This window comes from Ascidiella aspersa, chromosome 3, assembly GCF_963924565.1.
Source record: "Ascidiella aspersa chromosome 3, kaAscAspe10.2, whole genome shotgun sequence".
Lineage (NCBI taxonomy): Eukaryota > Metazoa > Chordata > Ascidiacea > Phlebobranchia > Ascidiidae > Ascidiella > Ascidiella aspersa.
The window spans coordinates 15,349,026-15,365,824 of record NC_139449.1 but is presented as its reverse complement, the minus strand read 5'-3'; the positions used below and the strand labels follow the sequence as shown (position 1 = coordinate 15,365,824).

At 39.9% G+C, this 16,799-nt stretch overlaps 2 protein-coding genes across 2 annotated transcripts; both read right to left on the bottom strand.

The window, feature by feature from the left end:
- Positions 1 to 6,386: 6,386 nt before the first annotated feature.
- LOC146160364 (uncharacterized) lies at positions 6,387 to 9,176 on the bottom strand. Its single transcript, XM_083384934.1, has one exon. It carries the CDS (start codon positions 9,174 to 9,176, stop codon positions 6,387 to 6,389), a length of 2,790 nt encoding a protein of 929 aa, XP_083241060.1.
- Positions 9,177 to 9,672: 496 nt separating this feature from the next.
- LOC146160363 (uncharacterized) lies at positions 9,673 to 11,300 on the bottom strand. Its single transcript, XM_083384932.1, has 3 exons — positions 10,656 to 11,300; positions 10,322 to 10,492; positions 9,673 to 10,206 (listed from the first exon to the last, which is right to left on the bottom strand). Exons 1-3 carry the CDS (start codon positions 11,298 to 11,300, stop codon positions 9,673 to 9,675), a joined length of 1,350 nt encoding a protein of 449 aa, XP_083241058.1.
- Between the last annotated feature and the right edge of the window lie 5,499 nt (positions 11,301 to 16,799).

The window sequence follows — 16,799 nt, the reverse complement described above, 5'->3', positions numbered from 1 at the left end:
GGTCACTGTTAACACATGCTACATAGTTGGGCTAAACCTGCTATAAATCCTTTAATTTGCCAATTTTGCATTATATTAGGTTAAATTCCAAACTTAAGAACAAACAATGTGCAACCATATCCCCATATTTTTTTACTATTTTAATTAATGAAATTGACTAAATAGGCCATTGACTAAAGTGAGTGGAAAGTGCCAGAAACTAAAATGGAAGGATGCGATAGATTACGGTAATATATAAGTAAAATCTTGAGCCTTAATATGGTAATAACGCTAATAAACATAACATTTTACTTCAAAGGGTATCGCGCTTTTCAAAGGTATTTATATAAGGTATTTTTAATTTGGACATGGTATTGTAGCAACACCACGTTTTTTTAACTTGAAAATATCTTTTTTTTATTTAATCAAAATAAACACTATTGGCCATGTTGCGCCTCCGGAGAGCTTTGTTACATAGTTTCTTGGCGGTATTTGACAGTCAATGGCCCTATCAATTGACCGTTTTGTAAAATTACCTAGTTCAGTGTTTATGAAGCTCAGAAAAATGTGAGGGGGTATGGTCTGTCTTCGTCAGGCCATTCAGGTCCAATTCTTTCCTTTAGTTCAGATACATGAACAGTCGAGTTTGCTGTCTGAGTAAAGCCGTAAAAGCCTTCTTTATATTGATTGAACACGCTATTTATAGACGAGAATCAGTTAAGAAAATTTCTGCGAACAAAGAAAGATTTACGTCATTAATTCTTATAATACTTAACAAAATATCACGTGATAACAAGGCGTGGTCTAAACCTTTTTCTCACTTATTTCTGACGCGAAACATACAAATTTTACGTCAAAATGCGATTGCGAAACAGCTTCTGACTCCAGTTAAATGTCAACAGTTTGAAAATCACACGACCGGGGAAACCGACTAATGTTCAGACCGCGGTGTTTTGAAACATATACAAATAAACGGATGTAAATACCTTGACGCATAAAAATTGGTGTCAGCAATTTGAATTTTTGCAATTCGCTGCAAGGATATCGCAAACATTAGCATGTGGTTGCAAGAAATCTACGTAACGGAATTTTACCGAAAACTTTCCGTTTATCGTTTGCACATTGGCTGCAAGGAGTAACGCAAACATTGAAAGGATTGCAAAGAATTTAGGCCATAGATTTTTACTGAAAATTTTCCGTTACGACACATCGATTAAAACAAAAATTCTCTGTGTAAACACAATATGACGAAGTGGCTATTATAAATATTCCCACGCTAGATTTTGGAACAGCTTGCATATCAAAAGCTGGTTATTTGTTTGTGAAATGTGTGTGGACACGTGGACGCGTAAATTGTTCGATCACATAACGCATTTGCGCAATTGTTTTAGTCAGATTCCTGATTCCTCGAGAAAGTTTTCTCTTTGGTGCCTGAATTAGCAACCGAGGACTTTGATGTCAGCGTTCGCTGAGTTGCTCGAAATTGTTGTGTGCTTGACACACCATTGCATTACTGTGGATTGAGCTTTTCAGGCGATCTGTGCGGCAGCAAGGGAAACTCCCTGTTTGGTGCGTTGTAATTCTGACGTCACCGGAAAGCCGTTCATTGTGCGCTGCGCTGTGCTATGACCTTTCGCTGTCCAACGTGCTTTTGTATTCTGAAAAATGCGAAATATTTTTCGGCAGATGTGTGTTCGTATGTCTGGAACATTTTTATTGCAACACTTCAAACTTAGGTTATTAACATTTTGGTTATAGACACACATATTTTCTATACTTATATATATATATAGGCGCGACAGGTTACACTTGAAGTTTGAGACAATTAATTATTGCAATATATTCATTCAAATTTATATTCTTTGCGATTCATACAATGACATATACTTTATAGCGATTACATGGTTATTTAATTTACATTATACGCGATACATAGAGTAACTTATACATAATGGTAACATTTTTACATTCTTCGTTCCAAAGCGATACATACAATGATTATAGTTATAACAATTTTGCAACAAGTGAACATTTGTGGGGCAGTTCGCGAGCAACGTGCATTTTCATTGAAATTGGTTATCGTCATTCGACTGGCTAGTCGAAGTTTATCATAACTTCATTTTGGCGTGGCAACTCTAGGGTTTGTGCAGTAGGACAGGCGTTGTTGGAAATTCTATCCAACTATTTTGTAATTGCGACCACATATAGGTCTTGGTCGGATAAGGGGATTTTCTTATCGTGGAAATGGTAGAATTAACCACCATAATATATTTAGGGTCAACGTAGCAACAACACGTTAGCGATGAAAACTCGTGACCGAGCAAGCAATAGGATATTTGACGTTACCGAATATCATTGGTAACTTGCGGAATACATTTATAGCACTCACTGAGAACTAATGCGTATGCTATGTATTCTTTTGAAAAGATAAGTAAAATTTATCTTGAAATGTAGAATTTTTGCTTTACATTTCGCTTGGAGGGATTTAGTACCGGCGTCGAAAAGCGATGACTTATGGAAACACCGCTAATGGGTTTGTGGGTTGCTAGCTTACCGACATTTTCAAAAGCGATCTAGTGGCAACTAAGCCTTGTAAGCCAGGCACGCCTTGGGCGTAAGTTTACAGATGAACAAGCTACTTTTTAGGTAGGGTCAAGTGTCTTAACGCGTACTGGCAATCCTTGTTAAAATAGTAAGCTTTTGCGAGTGAGTTTCACAAAATGGTTCATGAGATATAATATATTAGACGTATAGAAGTGTACACTTAAAATTAGTCATTTTGACTGGCTTGCGTTTTATAAGTAGCTGCGGATCCGTTTATAGAAACGCTGTTTGTTTTAAGAAGGGAAAATGCGGTTGGAAACGAGTTCAGTTTCCATGTAGAGTGCCGTTACGGAAGTTGTTTGATTTACGCCTATTTAATTGGGGTTGCATTTGAAAAGCACGAAGGTAAGCGATGCATTGAAAATATTTACATAAAACATTTAACACATTACGAACGCGAGCAAGGTTTTATCCCTAAAGTCGTGTTTATAGACTAACACGAGTTGAAGCATATTTTTCGCTTGTGAATGACATCACTATGCTTTTACGAAGTATTCCCGCTACGCGTGCTTTGACGCGGGCAAAATTTGGACACATTTGAATGGCTCAAAAAAATGTCGCATAAACAATTTACAGACCTTTCGGTCGGTATTTTAATAATTATATATATATATATATTAAAAGTATAATAGATTTTCACCTGATAAACTAGGCAGAATCAGTTATTGTGAAATCCATAATTCCGTTTCGTTTTCCATGATTCCAAACGGTGGTGATGTCTTTATCGGCAACGCTTGTTTGTATTTCGTGTTTCGAATTCCAAGCAAATTCTTTGCTGACGCTATGGAGCGTCTCTTCACGTATCTTTCGATGAGATTATTTTCTTCTAAAGCTGGCTTCTTGCAAGTTCCAAACATGACAGTTTTTAGGCGGTCGCTTGTAGGTGGTCCGCGTCGTCGATTGCAAAGTATTTGTTCGATTTGAGGTCCAACTTTTACTTGAGCTTCGTTCGTCACACGTGGGCATCAATTTTGTGGGGGTGGGTCTGTCTTCGTCATGCCATTCAGGTCCAATTCTTTCCTTTAGTTCAGATACATGAACAGTCGAGTTTGCTGTCTGAGTAAAGCCGTAAAAGCCTTCTTTATATTGATTGAACACGCTATTTATAGACGAGAATCAGTTAAGAAAATTTCTGCGAACAAAGAAAGATTTACGTCATTAATTCTTATAATACTTAACAAAATATCACGTGATAACAAGGCGTGGTCTAAACCTTTTTCTCACTTATTTCTGACGCGAAACATACAAATTTTACGTCAAAATGCGATTGCGAAACAGCTTCTGACTCCAGTTAAATGTCAACAGTTTGAAAATCACACGACCGGGGAAACCGACTAATGTTCAGACCGCGGTGTTTTGAAACATATACAAATAAACGGATGTAAATACCTTGACGCATAAAAATTGGTGTCAGCAATTTGAATTTTTGCAATTCGCTGCAAGGATATCGCAAACATTAGCATGTGGTTGCAAGAAATCTACGTAACGGAATTTTACCGAAAACTTTCCGTTTATCGTTTGCACATTGGCTGCAAGGAGTAACGCAAACATTGAAAGGATTGCAAAGAATTTAGGCCATAGATTTTTACTGAAAATTTTCCGTTACGACACATCGATTAAAACAAAAATTCTCTGTGTAAACACAATATGACGAAGTGGCTACTATAAATGTAAACTTTAACCAAGTTTTTGTAAGAATTCGTCGAACTCTTTAACAAGAAGCACATTTTGTAGTAAATCACGTACAAAATTTTAATTTAGGAAACATATGGGTCTCGACGCCGAGAACTATTAAAAATTAGTTCCTAAATAACTTGCAAATCGCAAAATCACGAACCAAATTTCGCAATAACCAAACTACACATATGTGTAATTTCCGTGTAAAGCATACAGGACAGCATAGAGGCAAAATTAACCTCAACCGAAACAAAACCATTAAAATTACTACACAAAAAGTTAAATATTGTAGCAGTACTTGCGCCCCGGAGAAGTGGGTGCCCCCTTACCCCCGGTTAACAACCAGTGGTTGGAGTATTGCGCTCGCTTGCGCGATTGAGGGAAGCAGAGTTCGCAATATTTAATTCTCTTTGCAGCGGTTCTAAAAAAATTTCACAATTTTTGATTACTGGACATATGTTTGTTTTTTGAAGGAAAGTTCGATAAAATTTCAGTTTTAGAGCGGTCCACAGTGCAACAAACGCTACCGACCACTGGGGTATTTTTCCGATTACCGCGAAATGAACTTAATATTTAAACCAACGACATAATAAAACCAAACACACAGTAATATCCACGGCAGAATAAGGTCTAAATCAAGGGTCAGGAACCTTTTAAGCTAAGGGGGGCCATAAAAGCCAAGTATTCCTGGTTGTATTTCTACGAGAGCCATATAATATTTTTTTTACATTTAGTTATGGTTGGCTAAAATAGCAATTTGAAAAGCACCTTTGGGGGTCTGAACGCCCACAAGGGGCGTTACATAAAAGTACTTTTGCGCAATTATTTTTTATCACATAAAAATAGTACAAACTTCACTGTAATATGTAACATTTAAGCTTAAATGGCAACTTTAGTAATGCCAACTTGAAGCCTAATAGTTTCTGACGTAATAATTGGCTTTGTTATGTGAGAGTGAGTTGTTGTTCCGTTTCACCGTTTTATACGCGGCAAAATGTTTGTATATTCAAAGCAGGGATCGGCAACCTACGGCCCGCGGGTCGGATCAGCCAATGTAATTTATCTAACCTTTCGCTAAGTCACCCCCCTCCCTTTTGTTTTCTTTTTTCTCGCTAACAAAACGTCTAGTTAATCGCAGTTAATATTTCTCGCTGTTCGCTCTCTGCGCTAATATCCGATATTGGTGTAACTGTAGCGTCTACTTCTGCGTCCAGGCCTACGCAGACGCCCAAACGGGTACTTCAGGTTTGACGATTCAAAAACGCGCCCTCCTACACAGTTCTCTCCCCCAAAGACTCCACAAAAGCATCTAACCCAAACTTTATTATTGACACGCTTTAAAGGCTTGAAATGGCAGGACGAGCAATTATGTAGGCGAGTGAGCGGTTTTCTAAAATCAACGAATAGGCAAATTATATATACATATTTCAACACAAAACAACAAATAGCACAAATCTCACCGAAACGTTTGTGCCTGGGTCTTCAATTAAATATGTGTCGGTACGAAGCCAAACTGTAATAATAACATGATATTTAGGTTAGTTATTGTTGGCACAATGAAAACAATTGCCGTAACAATGAACAATAATGACAATTCTTACAATTACTACACACTGAGTTATGTTTACATGTACAATTACAACAGTCAAGACAACACTTACCAAAATATCAGCTTGCGTTCAAATACACAGAAAATGTAACTTCACACAGTTAGGTCAAATTTAGGTTTTAAATTACTTCTGCAAAGGCATTAACAATAAAACATTAGCAGCTTAAAAACTCAGCAAACAAAACGGCTACGTTTCCAACAAAAAACGAGGCGACATCGTGACCGCATGAGGCGGTGTTTTTAACCATTTAAATTACACGGAAAGGGGAACAGTTTACAAAAATGTAGATTTGCGATGTAACATTCTCCCCCCTAAATGTACGACACAGGACAGTACATTTCAATTGACATCGAAAAAACGGCGCAAATCAACGTAAGGTCGAAAGACCGAAGCCTCTCTGTAAGTACATTTGCAATCGCGATAGTCACGCCTGTATTTGAGCAAGCGTGAACCAGCAGAGTTCGTTTCCATATCATCCTTCTTTTGTGCACCACACTCCGATCTAGTAATCGACGACTAGTTGTCGGAGCGTGTCGGATGCACGCCGGTGCGCGCCTCTACGATGAGGCATAATTTTGCAATCGGTCGCTTTACGACACTCGATTGCGTTTTTAGATCCACATGTCGGACAACTCCATGTTTGTCCGGATAGGTTTTGATCACACGACCCATGTCCCAGCCACGGCGGGGCATGGATTCGTTTACGATGAGAACGATATCTCCTTCTTCGAGGTTTCTTCTTTTGTCAGGCCACTTCTGTCGGAGAGCGATGGTGGGCAGATACTCTTTCGTCCACCTCCTCCAAAATTCGTCTGCTAGAAACTGAACTTGTCGCCAGCGACGTCGATTGTAGTTATCCTTTTCATCAAACTGCCCAGGTGACATTACAGGACTGGGCCTTTGCAGTAGAATGTGATTTGGTGTCAGCGGTTCTACGTTGCTGGGGGTAAACGTGACAGGTGTCAGTGGTCGCGAGTTGAGGATATTCTCAACTTCTATCATCAGCGTGTGAAGAGTGTCCTCGCTGATGCTAGGTGCTTTATGCAACATTCCGCTCAAAATCTTTTTAATTGAACGGATCATCCTTTCCCATATTCCGCCCATATGGCTGGCTGCAGGCGGATTGAACGACCACTTGATTCCTTGTTGCTGAAGGTGCGTTTCCAGCCCCTTTTCATCTATTCGTTCCAGTAGTTCGCGCAAAACACGTTCAGCGCCAACGAAATTGGTTCCATTGTCGCTGTATATCTCAATTGGCTTTCCTCGTCTTGCAATGAATCTTCGTAAGGCATTAATAAATGCGTCAGTTGATAAATCCTCAACGATTTCGATGTGCACTGCGCGCATAGTCATACAAGTGAAAATGCAGCCGTAGCTTTTCACATCGCTGCGGTCACGTTTTACAATAAACGGGCCAAAATAATCAATTCCAGTGTGCGCAAACGGTGGTTCGCTGTTCTTCAAACGAGCCACGGGTAGATCTGCCATCAGTTGCTGGCCGCGCGGCGCATTGCGCTTGCGACATAGTATGCAATGGGCCAGAGTGCTCCGAACTGCGGCACCGCCTTTTATAATCCAATACTTTTGGCGAATTAACGTCCAGGTGTGCGCAGTTCCGGAATGACCTGCTTCTTTGTGATAATAGGTTATTATCAGCTTCGTAAGGTGATGGTAGCTGGGCAGAATTATCGGATGCTTGGACTCAAATGGTATAGGTGCATTGTCCAATCTTCCTCCAAGTCTTATGACACCATTAATTAGTAGGGGATTCAGTTTATTTAAACACTTCGTTTGGTCGCACTTCTTAAGACAACGACGAGTCTGCCTATCAGCGTTTGAATTTGACTCTGATAGTGCCTTGAATGCAGCTGGAAAAGCGGAGCGTTGAACAAACTTCACAATTTCCAACTCTGCTTCATTAATCTCTTGAACTGTAAGTCTTCCTTGTGAAACTCCTCCTTTCTTGAAACGTAGGAAACGTTTGTAGCGCAACAGCCACGCTACTGCCCTTTTTAGGCGATTCAGAGATGAATATCTTTGAACAAAGGTTTCCAATGGCGTTATAGAACCGCAGCAGGTTGCCATTGACGTTTTTGCTTCTATAGGCTTGAATTCGTCCGGTATCTTTTCTTCTGAGCTAGAAGTGCATGGCCAAAACTCTTTGCTTTTCCATAAATATGCTGGACCTTTTAGCCATGTACTGGATCCTAGCAACCTCTTCACGGTGACCCCACGTGATGCTTCATCAGCAGGGTTTAGCTTAGTCCTCACGTGCCTCAACTGAAATGGAGTAGTTTGCTGGTGAATTTTTGACAATCGATTTGCCACAAAAGTTGAAAATCGCTTTCGCTTATTGCGAATGCTGAATAAAACAGCGTTTGAGTCTGTCCAGAAAACAGATTCACACTCAGAGACATCCAAATTGTTTCTTAACCACTTGTCAGCCTTGATTGCAAGAACAGCTGCAACAAGTTCCAACCTTGGAATGCTTTCACTCTTTGGTGGCGTGACCTTGGCTTTTCCACACAGAAATGAACAATAAACATCATAAGCATCATTTTCTTGACGAAGATAAGCAACAAAACCATAGCCGTTAACAGATGCGTCGCAGAAGTAATGTATTTGACGGTTTATCACTTTGCCGAAATTGGGTGGAGTAAAGCACCTTGGCAATGTCAGGTGTTTTAGCTCTGGAAGTTGACAACACCATTCCTTCCACTTTACTAAGAGAGGCGTTGGGATTGCATCATCCCAGCCTAGTTTCATCTGAATGACCTCTTGCTGGATTTTCTTGGCGACAAGAATAACAGGTGCTGCAAAACCAAGTGGGTCATACAGCGAATTGATGACTGATAGCATTTTCCTTCTGGTAAGCGTAGTTTCCTCTTTAGTTTCCTTTGTACGAAATCCAAATGTGTCTCGAAAAACATCCCAGAACACACCAAGCACACGCTCTTGAATTCCCTCCTGTGGAAATATTTCCTTCATTGACTTTGCCCTTTCTGTTTCAGGTATGGCATCCAAAACTGCTTGACTGTTTGAAATCCACTTTGTTAGATGGAACCCACCCTTTTGTAACAACTGACTCAGTCGGGATATAGTGCTTATGGCTTCCTTTTCTGTGGAAGCAGATGCTAAACAATCATCTACGTAGAAATTGTTTTTCACTATGTCAGACACATGCTTGTCGAACTCGTGTCCGAACATGTCGGCTGTGTGTTTCATGCAAAATGTGGCACAGCATGGAGATGATGTGGCTCCGAAAATATGAACTAACATTTGGTGAACAGTGGGTCTTCTTTCCATGTTGCCTTCTGGCCACCATAAAAACCTAAGCGAATTGGCATCGCTCTCTTTGACTCGAACTTGGTGGAACATCGCTTCCACATCACCGACAATCGCAATCGGATTTTGGCGGAATCGGGGTCAAAACACTGATCAAACTATTAACGAGATCAGGGCCTTGCATGAGGGCATCGTTTAAAGACAGGCCCTTGTACTTCGCCGCGCAGTCAAATACAATTCTGACTTTGCCCAGCTTCTGTGGATGGTAAACTGGGTGGTGAGGAAGATACCACTCCTGTCCTGTGACAGGCTCGTGGGACGGCACCTCGCGGGCATAGCCCTTTTCAATGTACTCTTGGATTTTATCCACATAGTTATTGCGAAGCGCTTCGTCTCTTTGCAGGCGCTTCTTTAAATACTGCAGTCTTCTTTCTGCCATAATAAAATTGCTCTCTAGTTCCTTCATGCCTGGCCTCCATGGTAGAGGAAGGTAGTAGTGTCCATTGACATGCTGGACTTATTCCTTCATCAACTTTAAAACTTCTCTGTCCTCCTTGGAAGTTGGGATTTCTAGTTCTCCAGGTTCCTTTTGAAAATCTTGATACCACAATCTTTGTATTTGGTGTTCAAGCTCCACTGTCTGAATTCGGTTTGCTTTAATGTATCCCTTGTCTGGAGAAGGACCGATCAGAGACCAACCTAGAGGTGTTCGAGCTGCAAATGGCTCCTTCTTTCTTCCAGTTCTTATTTCTAAGGTTCGGTGAGCATATGGCGTATCGGTGCCAATTAACAACATTATTTCCTGGCTATCAACTCTTGGCATATCCAGTCCCTTTAAATGAGGTAAATAAATGAGGTAAAATTGCTCTTCAGTAGGATAGGTGTATGGACAAACTGGAATATGGTCCACTGACATTGCGTCTTCTATATCAATGACTTCCTTTCCATCCATGGACACAACTTGTAAATCAACTCCAATTCCTTTTAGTATCTTTGGTCTTCTGCCAAGTGTTTCCATTTGTACTCGTTTTGGTATGGCAAAACGTTGAATCTGAACCAATATCAAGGAAAGCATAGGACTCCACTTCCTTGCCATTGGCGAGAAACCTGACAGGGACAACACTCATATAGGCGCTGTGTCCGTCCTTTACTCTGTTACAACTCACTTTGGATGTCGAAGGCACATCATTTTCAAGTGGGTGCCTTTCTCTTGCTTCAGGACTTCTTGAGACAGGAATGCTTTTCGGAGGCAAATGCAGCAGTGCATGATGCCTTCTTCCACAGCCTTGAACAGTACATGTAACAGCTTCTCTACAGAGTCTTGCAATGTGCCCACTCTGTAAACAATTAAAGCAGATTCTTTTCACGTAGCCAGCCGGCTCTTTCCGCAACTGTTTTTGCCTTTAAATATGGACAATTCACAAATAAATGTCCTTGACTGCAAAACAAGCATCTTGGTACTGGCCTAACAAAAACGGGCTGGGTTGGCGCTCTGTTCACCTTTGTTACAACGGTGTGAACAGAGCTCTTTTTCGTTTGTCTTTCTGTCTGCTTCTTTTCTTCTCTTTTGCGAGGAACCAACAGCTTTCCAAAAACAGTATTGGCAACCTCGGATTCTTCTTCAACAAATTCCACCAGATGCTGGAAATTTGCTTGTTTACCAGACTCCCTGAGAATGGTAGCCACACGTCGCTTCCACAGATTCTGTGAACTGTAGGGTAGTTTGAGTACTAACTCTACTAGGCGATCAGTAGTATTTAGGTCACTGAAATTTCCTAAACCTTTCAAAATTAAAAGGCATTTTCGCAATGAAGTTGCAAAATGCTGCAAGCCATCTGAATCATCAGGTTTAAGGTTAGGTCCGCTGGTAAGTTGGCGAACAAACGCCCTCGAAACAATATAAGGTTTACCAAAATTATCATATAATATGGATCGAGCCTCATTGTATCCATCACTTGGGGGTAAAACTGTACAATGCTCTATAAGAGAATATGCTTTTCCTTTACAATGGCCCAACAGATAATTTAATTTTAGCTGGTCAGATGGTGCCTTCTTCTCTATCATTGTTTCAAAACTTCTGATGAATGGCCAATATTCCATTGGTTCTCCATTAAACTTTACAGCATCCGTTTTGGGGGTGTACATTGCTTCTCCAACTGCAGTCATAATTCCACGAACTACAGCATTACTTTCCCTTTGTGTCACTTCCTCCTTAGCTGGGGGATCATTATCATGTTTGTGCTCCTGTGTAACGGTAGACTGAGGCAGAACCAGTTTAAATGGAGAACGGACTGCCTCGTCAGAAACGATTTTATTAGGTGGTTCTAAAACAGGAAGATCACAAGTATTAATATGTGTTACAACATGATCTTCTACAGACAGCCTTGACGCTGTTTCCCACACTTTAACTTCAGCTTCTGCTTCTTCAAGTTCCCTTCGTGCTGCTAGTTTCCGTCTTTCAGTTTCAAGTCTCTGTTTTTCAGTTTCAAGTTTCTGTTTTTCAGTTTCAAGTTTCTGTTCCTTTTCAACATGAGATGTTCTTACCCGTGCCTTCTCAAGTCTAACTTTAGCTTCCAGTCTCTTTGTACTGGATGAGGTACTGGATGAGGTACTTGACAGAGTCTTTGCGGCACTTCCAGAACGATGCGCAGACTTTAAAGAGTGTGAGTTTTCACTAGCAACAGGTAAATGCTTTCCAGCTGAAATTGTTCGTTGAGCAACAGGAGATGTTAGAAATGTCAAGGAACTCGAAGTAAGGTCATGTCCAATGTTATCTATCAGCTTTTGTTCAAACTGCGTAATTCTATTTTCCATTTCCATCTGGCCATGAATGACTCCATCTAATTGCTGCTGGAAATCATCACGTTTTTCGCCAGGTGGTAACCAGTCCAATAACTTTGAATAATTATTCATTAGACGCACTGAAACTTCTTCAATACGTTTACTAACTGATTTAACAAATGATGCATCCTTATACATCATTGCATTTTCGGCCCTTCTGTACCAGTCATTTAACAGATCTTTATCATGCTTAAGTTCCTGCATTGAAGGTACAGCATGTTTAGTTAGCTGTACTGTTCTCCTATGCATAGGAGAAGATCTATAGGAATGTCCACTCTCACTTCCGGGCATTGTGGGCAATATGGCCTGTTCTTCAGTTCAAAACGTTTACAAAAAACGTTTCAAAATCTTCGGTGCAAAACGTTTACAAAAAACGTTTCGAAAACTTCGAATGTAGCGTCTACTTCTGCGTCCAGGCCTACGCAGACGCCCAAACGGGGACTTCAGGTTTGACGATTCAAAAACGCCCCCTCCTACACAGTTCTCTCCCCCAAAGACTCCACAAAAGCATCTAACCCAAACTTTATTATTGACACGCTTTAAAGGCTTGAAATGGCAGGACGAGCAATTATGTAGGCGAGTGAGCGGTTTTCTAAAATCAACGAATAGGCAAATTATATATACATATTTCAACACAAAACAACAAATAGCACAAATCTCACCGAAACGTTTGTGCCTGGGTCTTCAATTAAATATGTGTCGGTACGAAGCCAAACTGTAATAATAACATGATATTTAGGTTAGTTATTGTTGGCACAATGAAAACAATTGCCGTAACAATGAACAATAATGACAATTCTTACAATTACTACACACTGAGTTATGTTTACATGTACAATTACAACAGTCAAGACAACACTTACCAAAATATCAGCTTGCGTTCAAATACACAGAAAATGTAACTTCACACAGTTAGGTCAAATTTAGGTTTTAAATTACTTCTGCAAAGGCATTAACAATAAAACATTAGCAGCTTAAAAACTCAGCAAACAAAACGGCTACGTTTCCAACAAAAAACGAGGCGACATCGTGACCGCATGAGGCGGTGTTTTTAACCATTTAAATTACACGGAAAGGGGAACAGTTTACAAAAATGTAGATTTGCGATGTAACAGTAACATCGGCATTTGTTTAACTCAGGGGGGGGGGGGGACCTTTCATACTGCCGGGCCAAATAAGTGATTCGGATTAGACCACGGGCCAATTTCAAATATCTCGTCGACTGCCTATTAGTGATTACAACGAAAAGAAAACCGTTTCAATTTTAGTTTATTGCGAATCAACGGAAAATATTTTTTTATTTTAAACACTCTAATGTGAGCTTTGAAGCTGGCTTGCTTTACCAACCACCCTATCCAGGTTCACGTGAATTGACGTTTTTAACCTGTCCATTCTACAAGTCTACATTAGTCAGATCAAAACGATGAGGGTATTTCATGAACCACAGCTCAGAAAAAAATGTTCACACACGTACGTTGAACCAAGGCTTATATCACTATTGTATAGGTATTGGTTGAACCGAACAATGCCAACTTTGGAGCAAATTTTTTCAGCTGTGAAAACTTATTTACATCGAGAGGTTTGCGGTAAAAAAACCTACTTTTTAGCTGCACAGAGAGAAATTTGTTTATTGTTTTTTTTACAACTCACATGAACATTGAAATTGATTGAAAAACAATTACATTTCAAATGAGCAAAAAATATTCAACGGCCTCTTTTATGATGCGTTTGCCACATGGACCAGTAAGAGCTATTCAAAAACATTTCACGGCCCGCAATCCACACTGCCAACTTCCACACAACTTGTACACTTTCCGCAACGCCATACAAAACACATTTTTGTCGTTTTATTTTGTTAACAGGTCACATTACTTTGGAATTACTTTCGCTTTCTGCTTCCGTCCACCATCGAATTTTGGAACAAACTATAGTTACTAACTGTTACCATCTACTGCAGCGTTTGTTCCATGGTTGTTTTAAAACCATATCACAACAAACGGATAGCGTTTGAGGCGATTTTAATCGTGTATGAATTAGAATTTGCTTTACGGTCAAAATGACCGTTGGCGGTAATGTAAGCTATCGCCACCTCGTAACGTGGTTATCCTCATAAACTAAAAATTGACATGCTATATGGTGACCTAGACTTAAGAAGAGCCAGGAAGTTTCAAAAGTTTAACAGTTGCCCGAATGTTTTGTGTTGCGGGCGAAAAACCAAAGCAAGCCGTGGGCCACATATTTTGGTTCCGCGGGCCACAGGTTGCACGCCCCTGGTTTAACTGAAGCAGATTCTTAAAAGGAAGTATAATGGTGACTGTCGTGCGCGTTTGAAAGTCTCCATTTTTATGTAATAATAGTTATCGCAAAATTATGCTCTTTAGGCATATTCTAAGTTTGTCATCACAGAAAAGCAACTTTAGGATATCTCACCTACAAGTTTGCGACAGACGTCTTGCAATCACCATTTTATGACGTCATACCGTCACTATTTTATGACGTTATTAGTCATAAACGTTATAGACGGAAATAAGGGGAATTACCTAAGTTGAAAATTCAGGACCCCCTATAAGATTTTCTGGATACGCCCCTGATTGCCCCCCTGGAAATTTTTCTGCGGGCGCCTCTGGTGTGCAACAGTGTGTTTAAACCTTAACTTAATTGTAATGTATGTAAATTATATGTCTGTTACTTACTTGCCATAATTTTTAAAGTTATGCACCTACGTCATTAATTTAGTTCAATTTATACGCATGCTCACGTAAATTCCTATGGTGATATGTCGACCCCATTCGTGCAAGCGGTTTGAAGCTATAACGAAGACCCTTGACGAGCTTGGTACCAACGCGTATATTTTGTTATTATTTAGGTGAAAACAAATCTGGATAATAGCCTATTAGTAATAACATAATTATTTTATCATGACATATAATCACTGGAGGCTTAGAGATGTGCGATACTATAAATTTCATTCCAAAACAGCACTATTTTGCAGAAAGTATGTGATCTGATACCAAATGACGCCATTACCAGGGGGCGGTTTCAGATCAGACGAGGCGATGCTCTGACTAAATTATATTTTATCCTAACGCTAACTACCGTACATAAAAGCAAATAATTTTTGCCGTTAGCGCGAATCTTCTTCCATATTACAATATAATATGGCAAGTAGAAAAAATTACAAGAGAATCTTTTTAGCCAAAATCATCTAATTAAGGCATTGTTTGCTGTTTTTGCATATAAACGCAATGTACGATTTATTGTGGTTTATGTAAACTTTTTACGTTATTTCAGCAGCCATTCGTTCGAGGAGTCAAATGTGCTAATAATTTGCCCAATGCGTCAAGTTTCCTCCTGAAATGTTTTTACTTTTTTTCGTGATTAAAGCGATTAACTAAACTTCAGTTGCAATTGCACTCCACAGTCGTTCGTGCTTCTAAAGCTTAAATAAATTAGATCGGATTGGCGCCGATAACACCTAGTAACGGACGAGTATCGATACTAGGTACAGAGTCACTACACTATCACTTGGCATCTGTTCCGACCCGATATTGTTGGACATCCATACTGGCGGCTGTACGAAAAATAAAGACTGCTAACGTGTCCTTCAATAGCTAAAAGATTTGCACTTCTCATTTAAAACGAAGCGATAGGCGCACAGCGCAGCACATTGCATGATATAACGTGATAAATCAAGATAATTTTGTTGTTAAAAACGTTGATCTATGGCCTTTGAGTATTAACCCTACAGCCGTAGGCTATGTCCACATATGCGTCTTAATAGCTGTATGGCCAGAAAGACTGCAGTTTTGAAAGACTACACGCGCCAAAAATAGCAATTTAAATACAGTTGCCAACGGGCTTAAAGGCACTACAAAGTAAAAAAAATCTTAAGGTGATATAACATGCGCGTTGAATCATTTGGTGTGTCCCGCAAAACATCTCATGCCGACTCCTGCAGTAGGCCTATGTGTGCGGAGCCCGATAGCCTTTTTCGTTAAAAGAAGTTTCATAGAGGAGCGTCGAAAACTCACGGGTGTAAACTGCAGTCTATGCGTCATGTGTTTCAACAGAAATTATCTTTAAGGATCTGTGGTCAATACATTTTAAATTCTCAGGCGTGGTGTAATAGCGTACTAAAAGTTGCAAATTACTTTTTTACAAACTTCGATATTGTACGTAGGTTTGCCATATTGGGGTTTTACGGCCAAACCGACAAATTCGGCCTTTTCAGAATGCGCTTGGCCGCAGATTTTTCGTTTGGTCTTTTGTAGGTAAATTAGCAATATAATATTATATATAATAACAATATAATATATTTCTTTTCTCTAAAGTTATGTCAGGGTATTTGGGTGTCACCGAATTAATGACAGGTTGTCGTGGAATCGGTGACAGGTGTCAGCAATTCGGTGACACTAACAGGGTGTCAATAAAAAGTCACAACCCCTGTTGGGACTTGAAAGGCTATATGTTGAACTTAAGCAGGTATGAGAACTTGTATTGTTGTTTCATCGGGAAAACTCAACAATGGCTGAATATTAATATTCATATTTATAAATTTATTTGTCTAGAACAGCGGTTCCCAAACTTTTCTAAAAATTTGCGTGGTGGGTCCTTGGCAATTATTTTGATATTTCGCGGCCCTTGAAAAAAGGCCAGTTGGCCCATGTTACTTGTAGAACACTAGTGCAGTCATTATACTTTCTAATGTAACAACTTTCGGCGCTCGTCTAGAATCCTACCATGTAACGAACATTATTAGGGTTAGGGTGCCGGTTAGCGTTTGGGTTTGGGTGAGTCCAGTAA

Bases quoted from the DNA above. Each gene is read 5' to 3' on its own strand.
- LOC146160364 (XM_083384934.1), bottom strand. From the start codon at position 9,176: ATGGAAAGAAGACCCACTGTTCACCAAATGTTAGTTCATATTTTCGGA.
- LOC146160363 (XM_083384932.1), bottom strand. From the start codon at position 11,300: ATGTACACCCCCAAAACGGATGCTGTAAAGTTTAATGGAGAACCAATG. The intron at 10,493-10,655 runs GTGAACAGAGCG...AATTGTTTACAG, and splicing joins TTCACACCGTTGTAACAAAG to AGTGGGCACATTGCAAGACT. The intron at 10,207-10,321 runs GTGAGTTGTAAC...ATATTGGTTCAG, and splicing joins ATGTGCCTTCGACATCCAAA to ATTCAACGTTTTGCCATACC.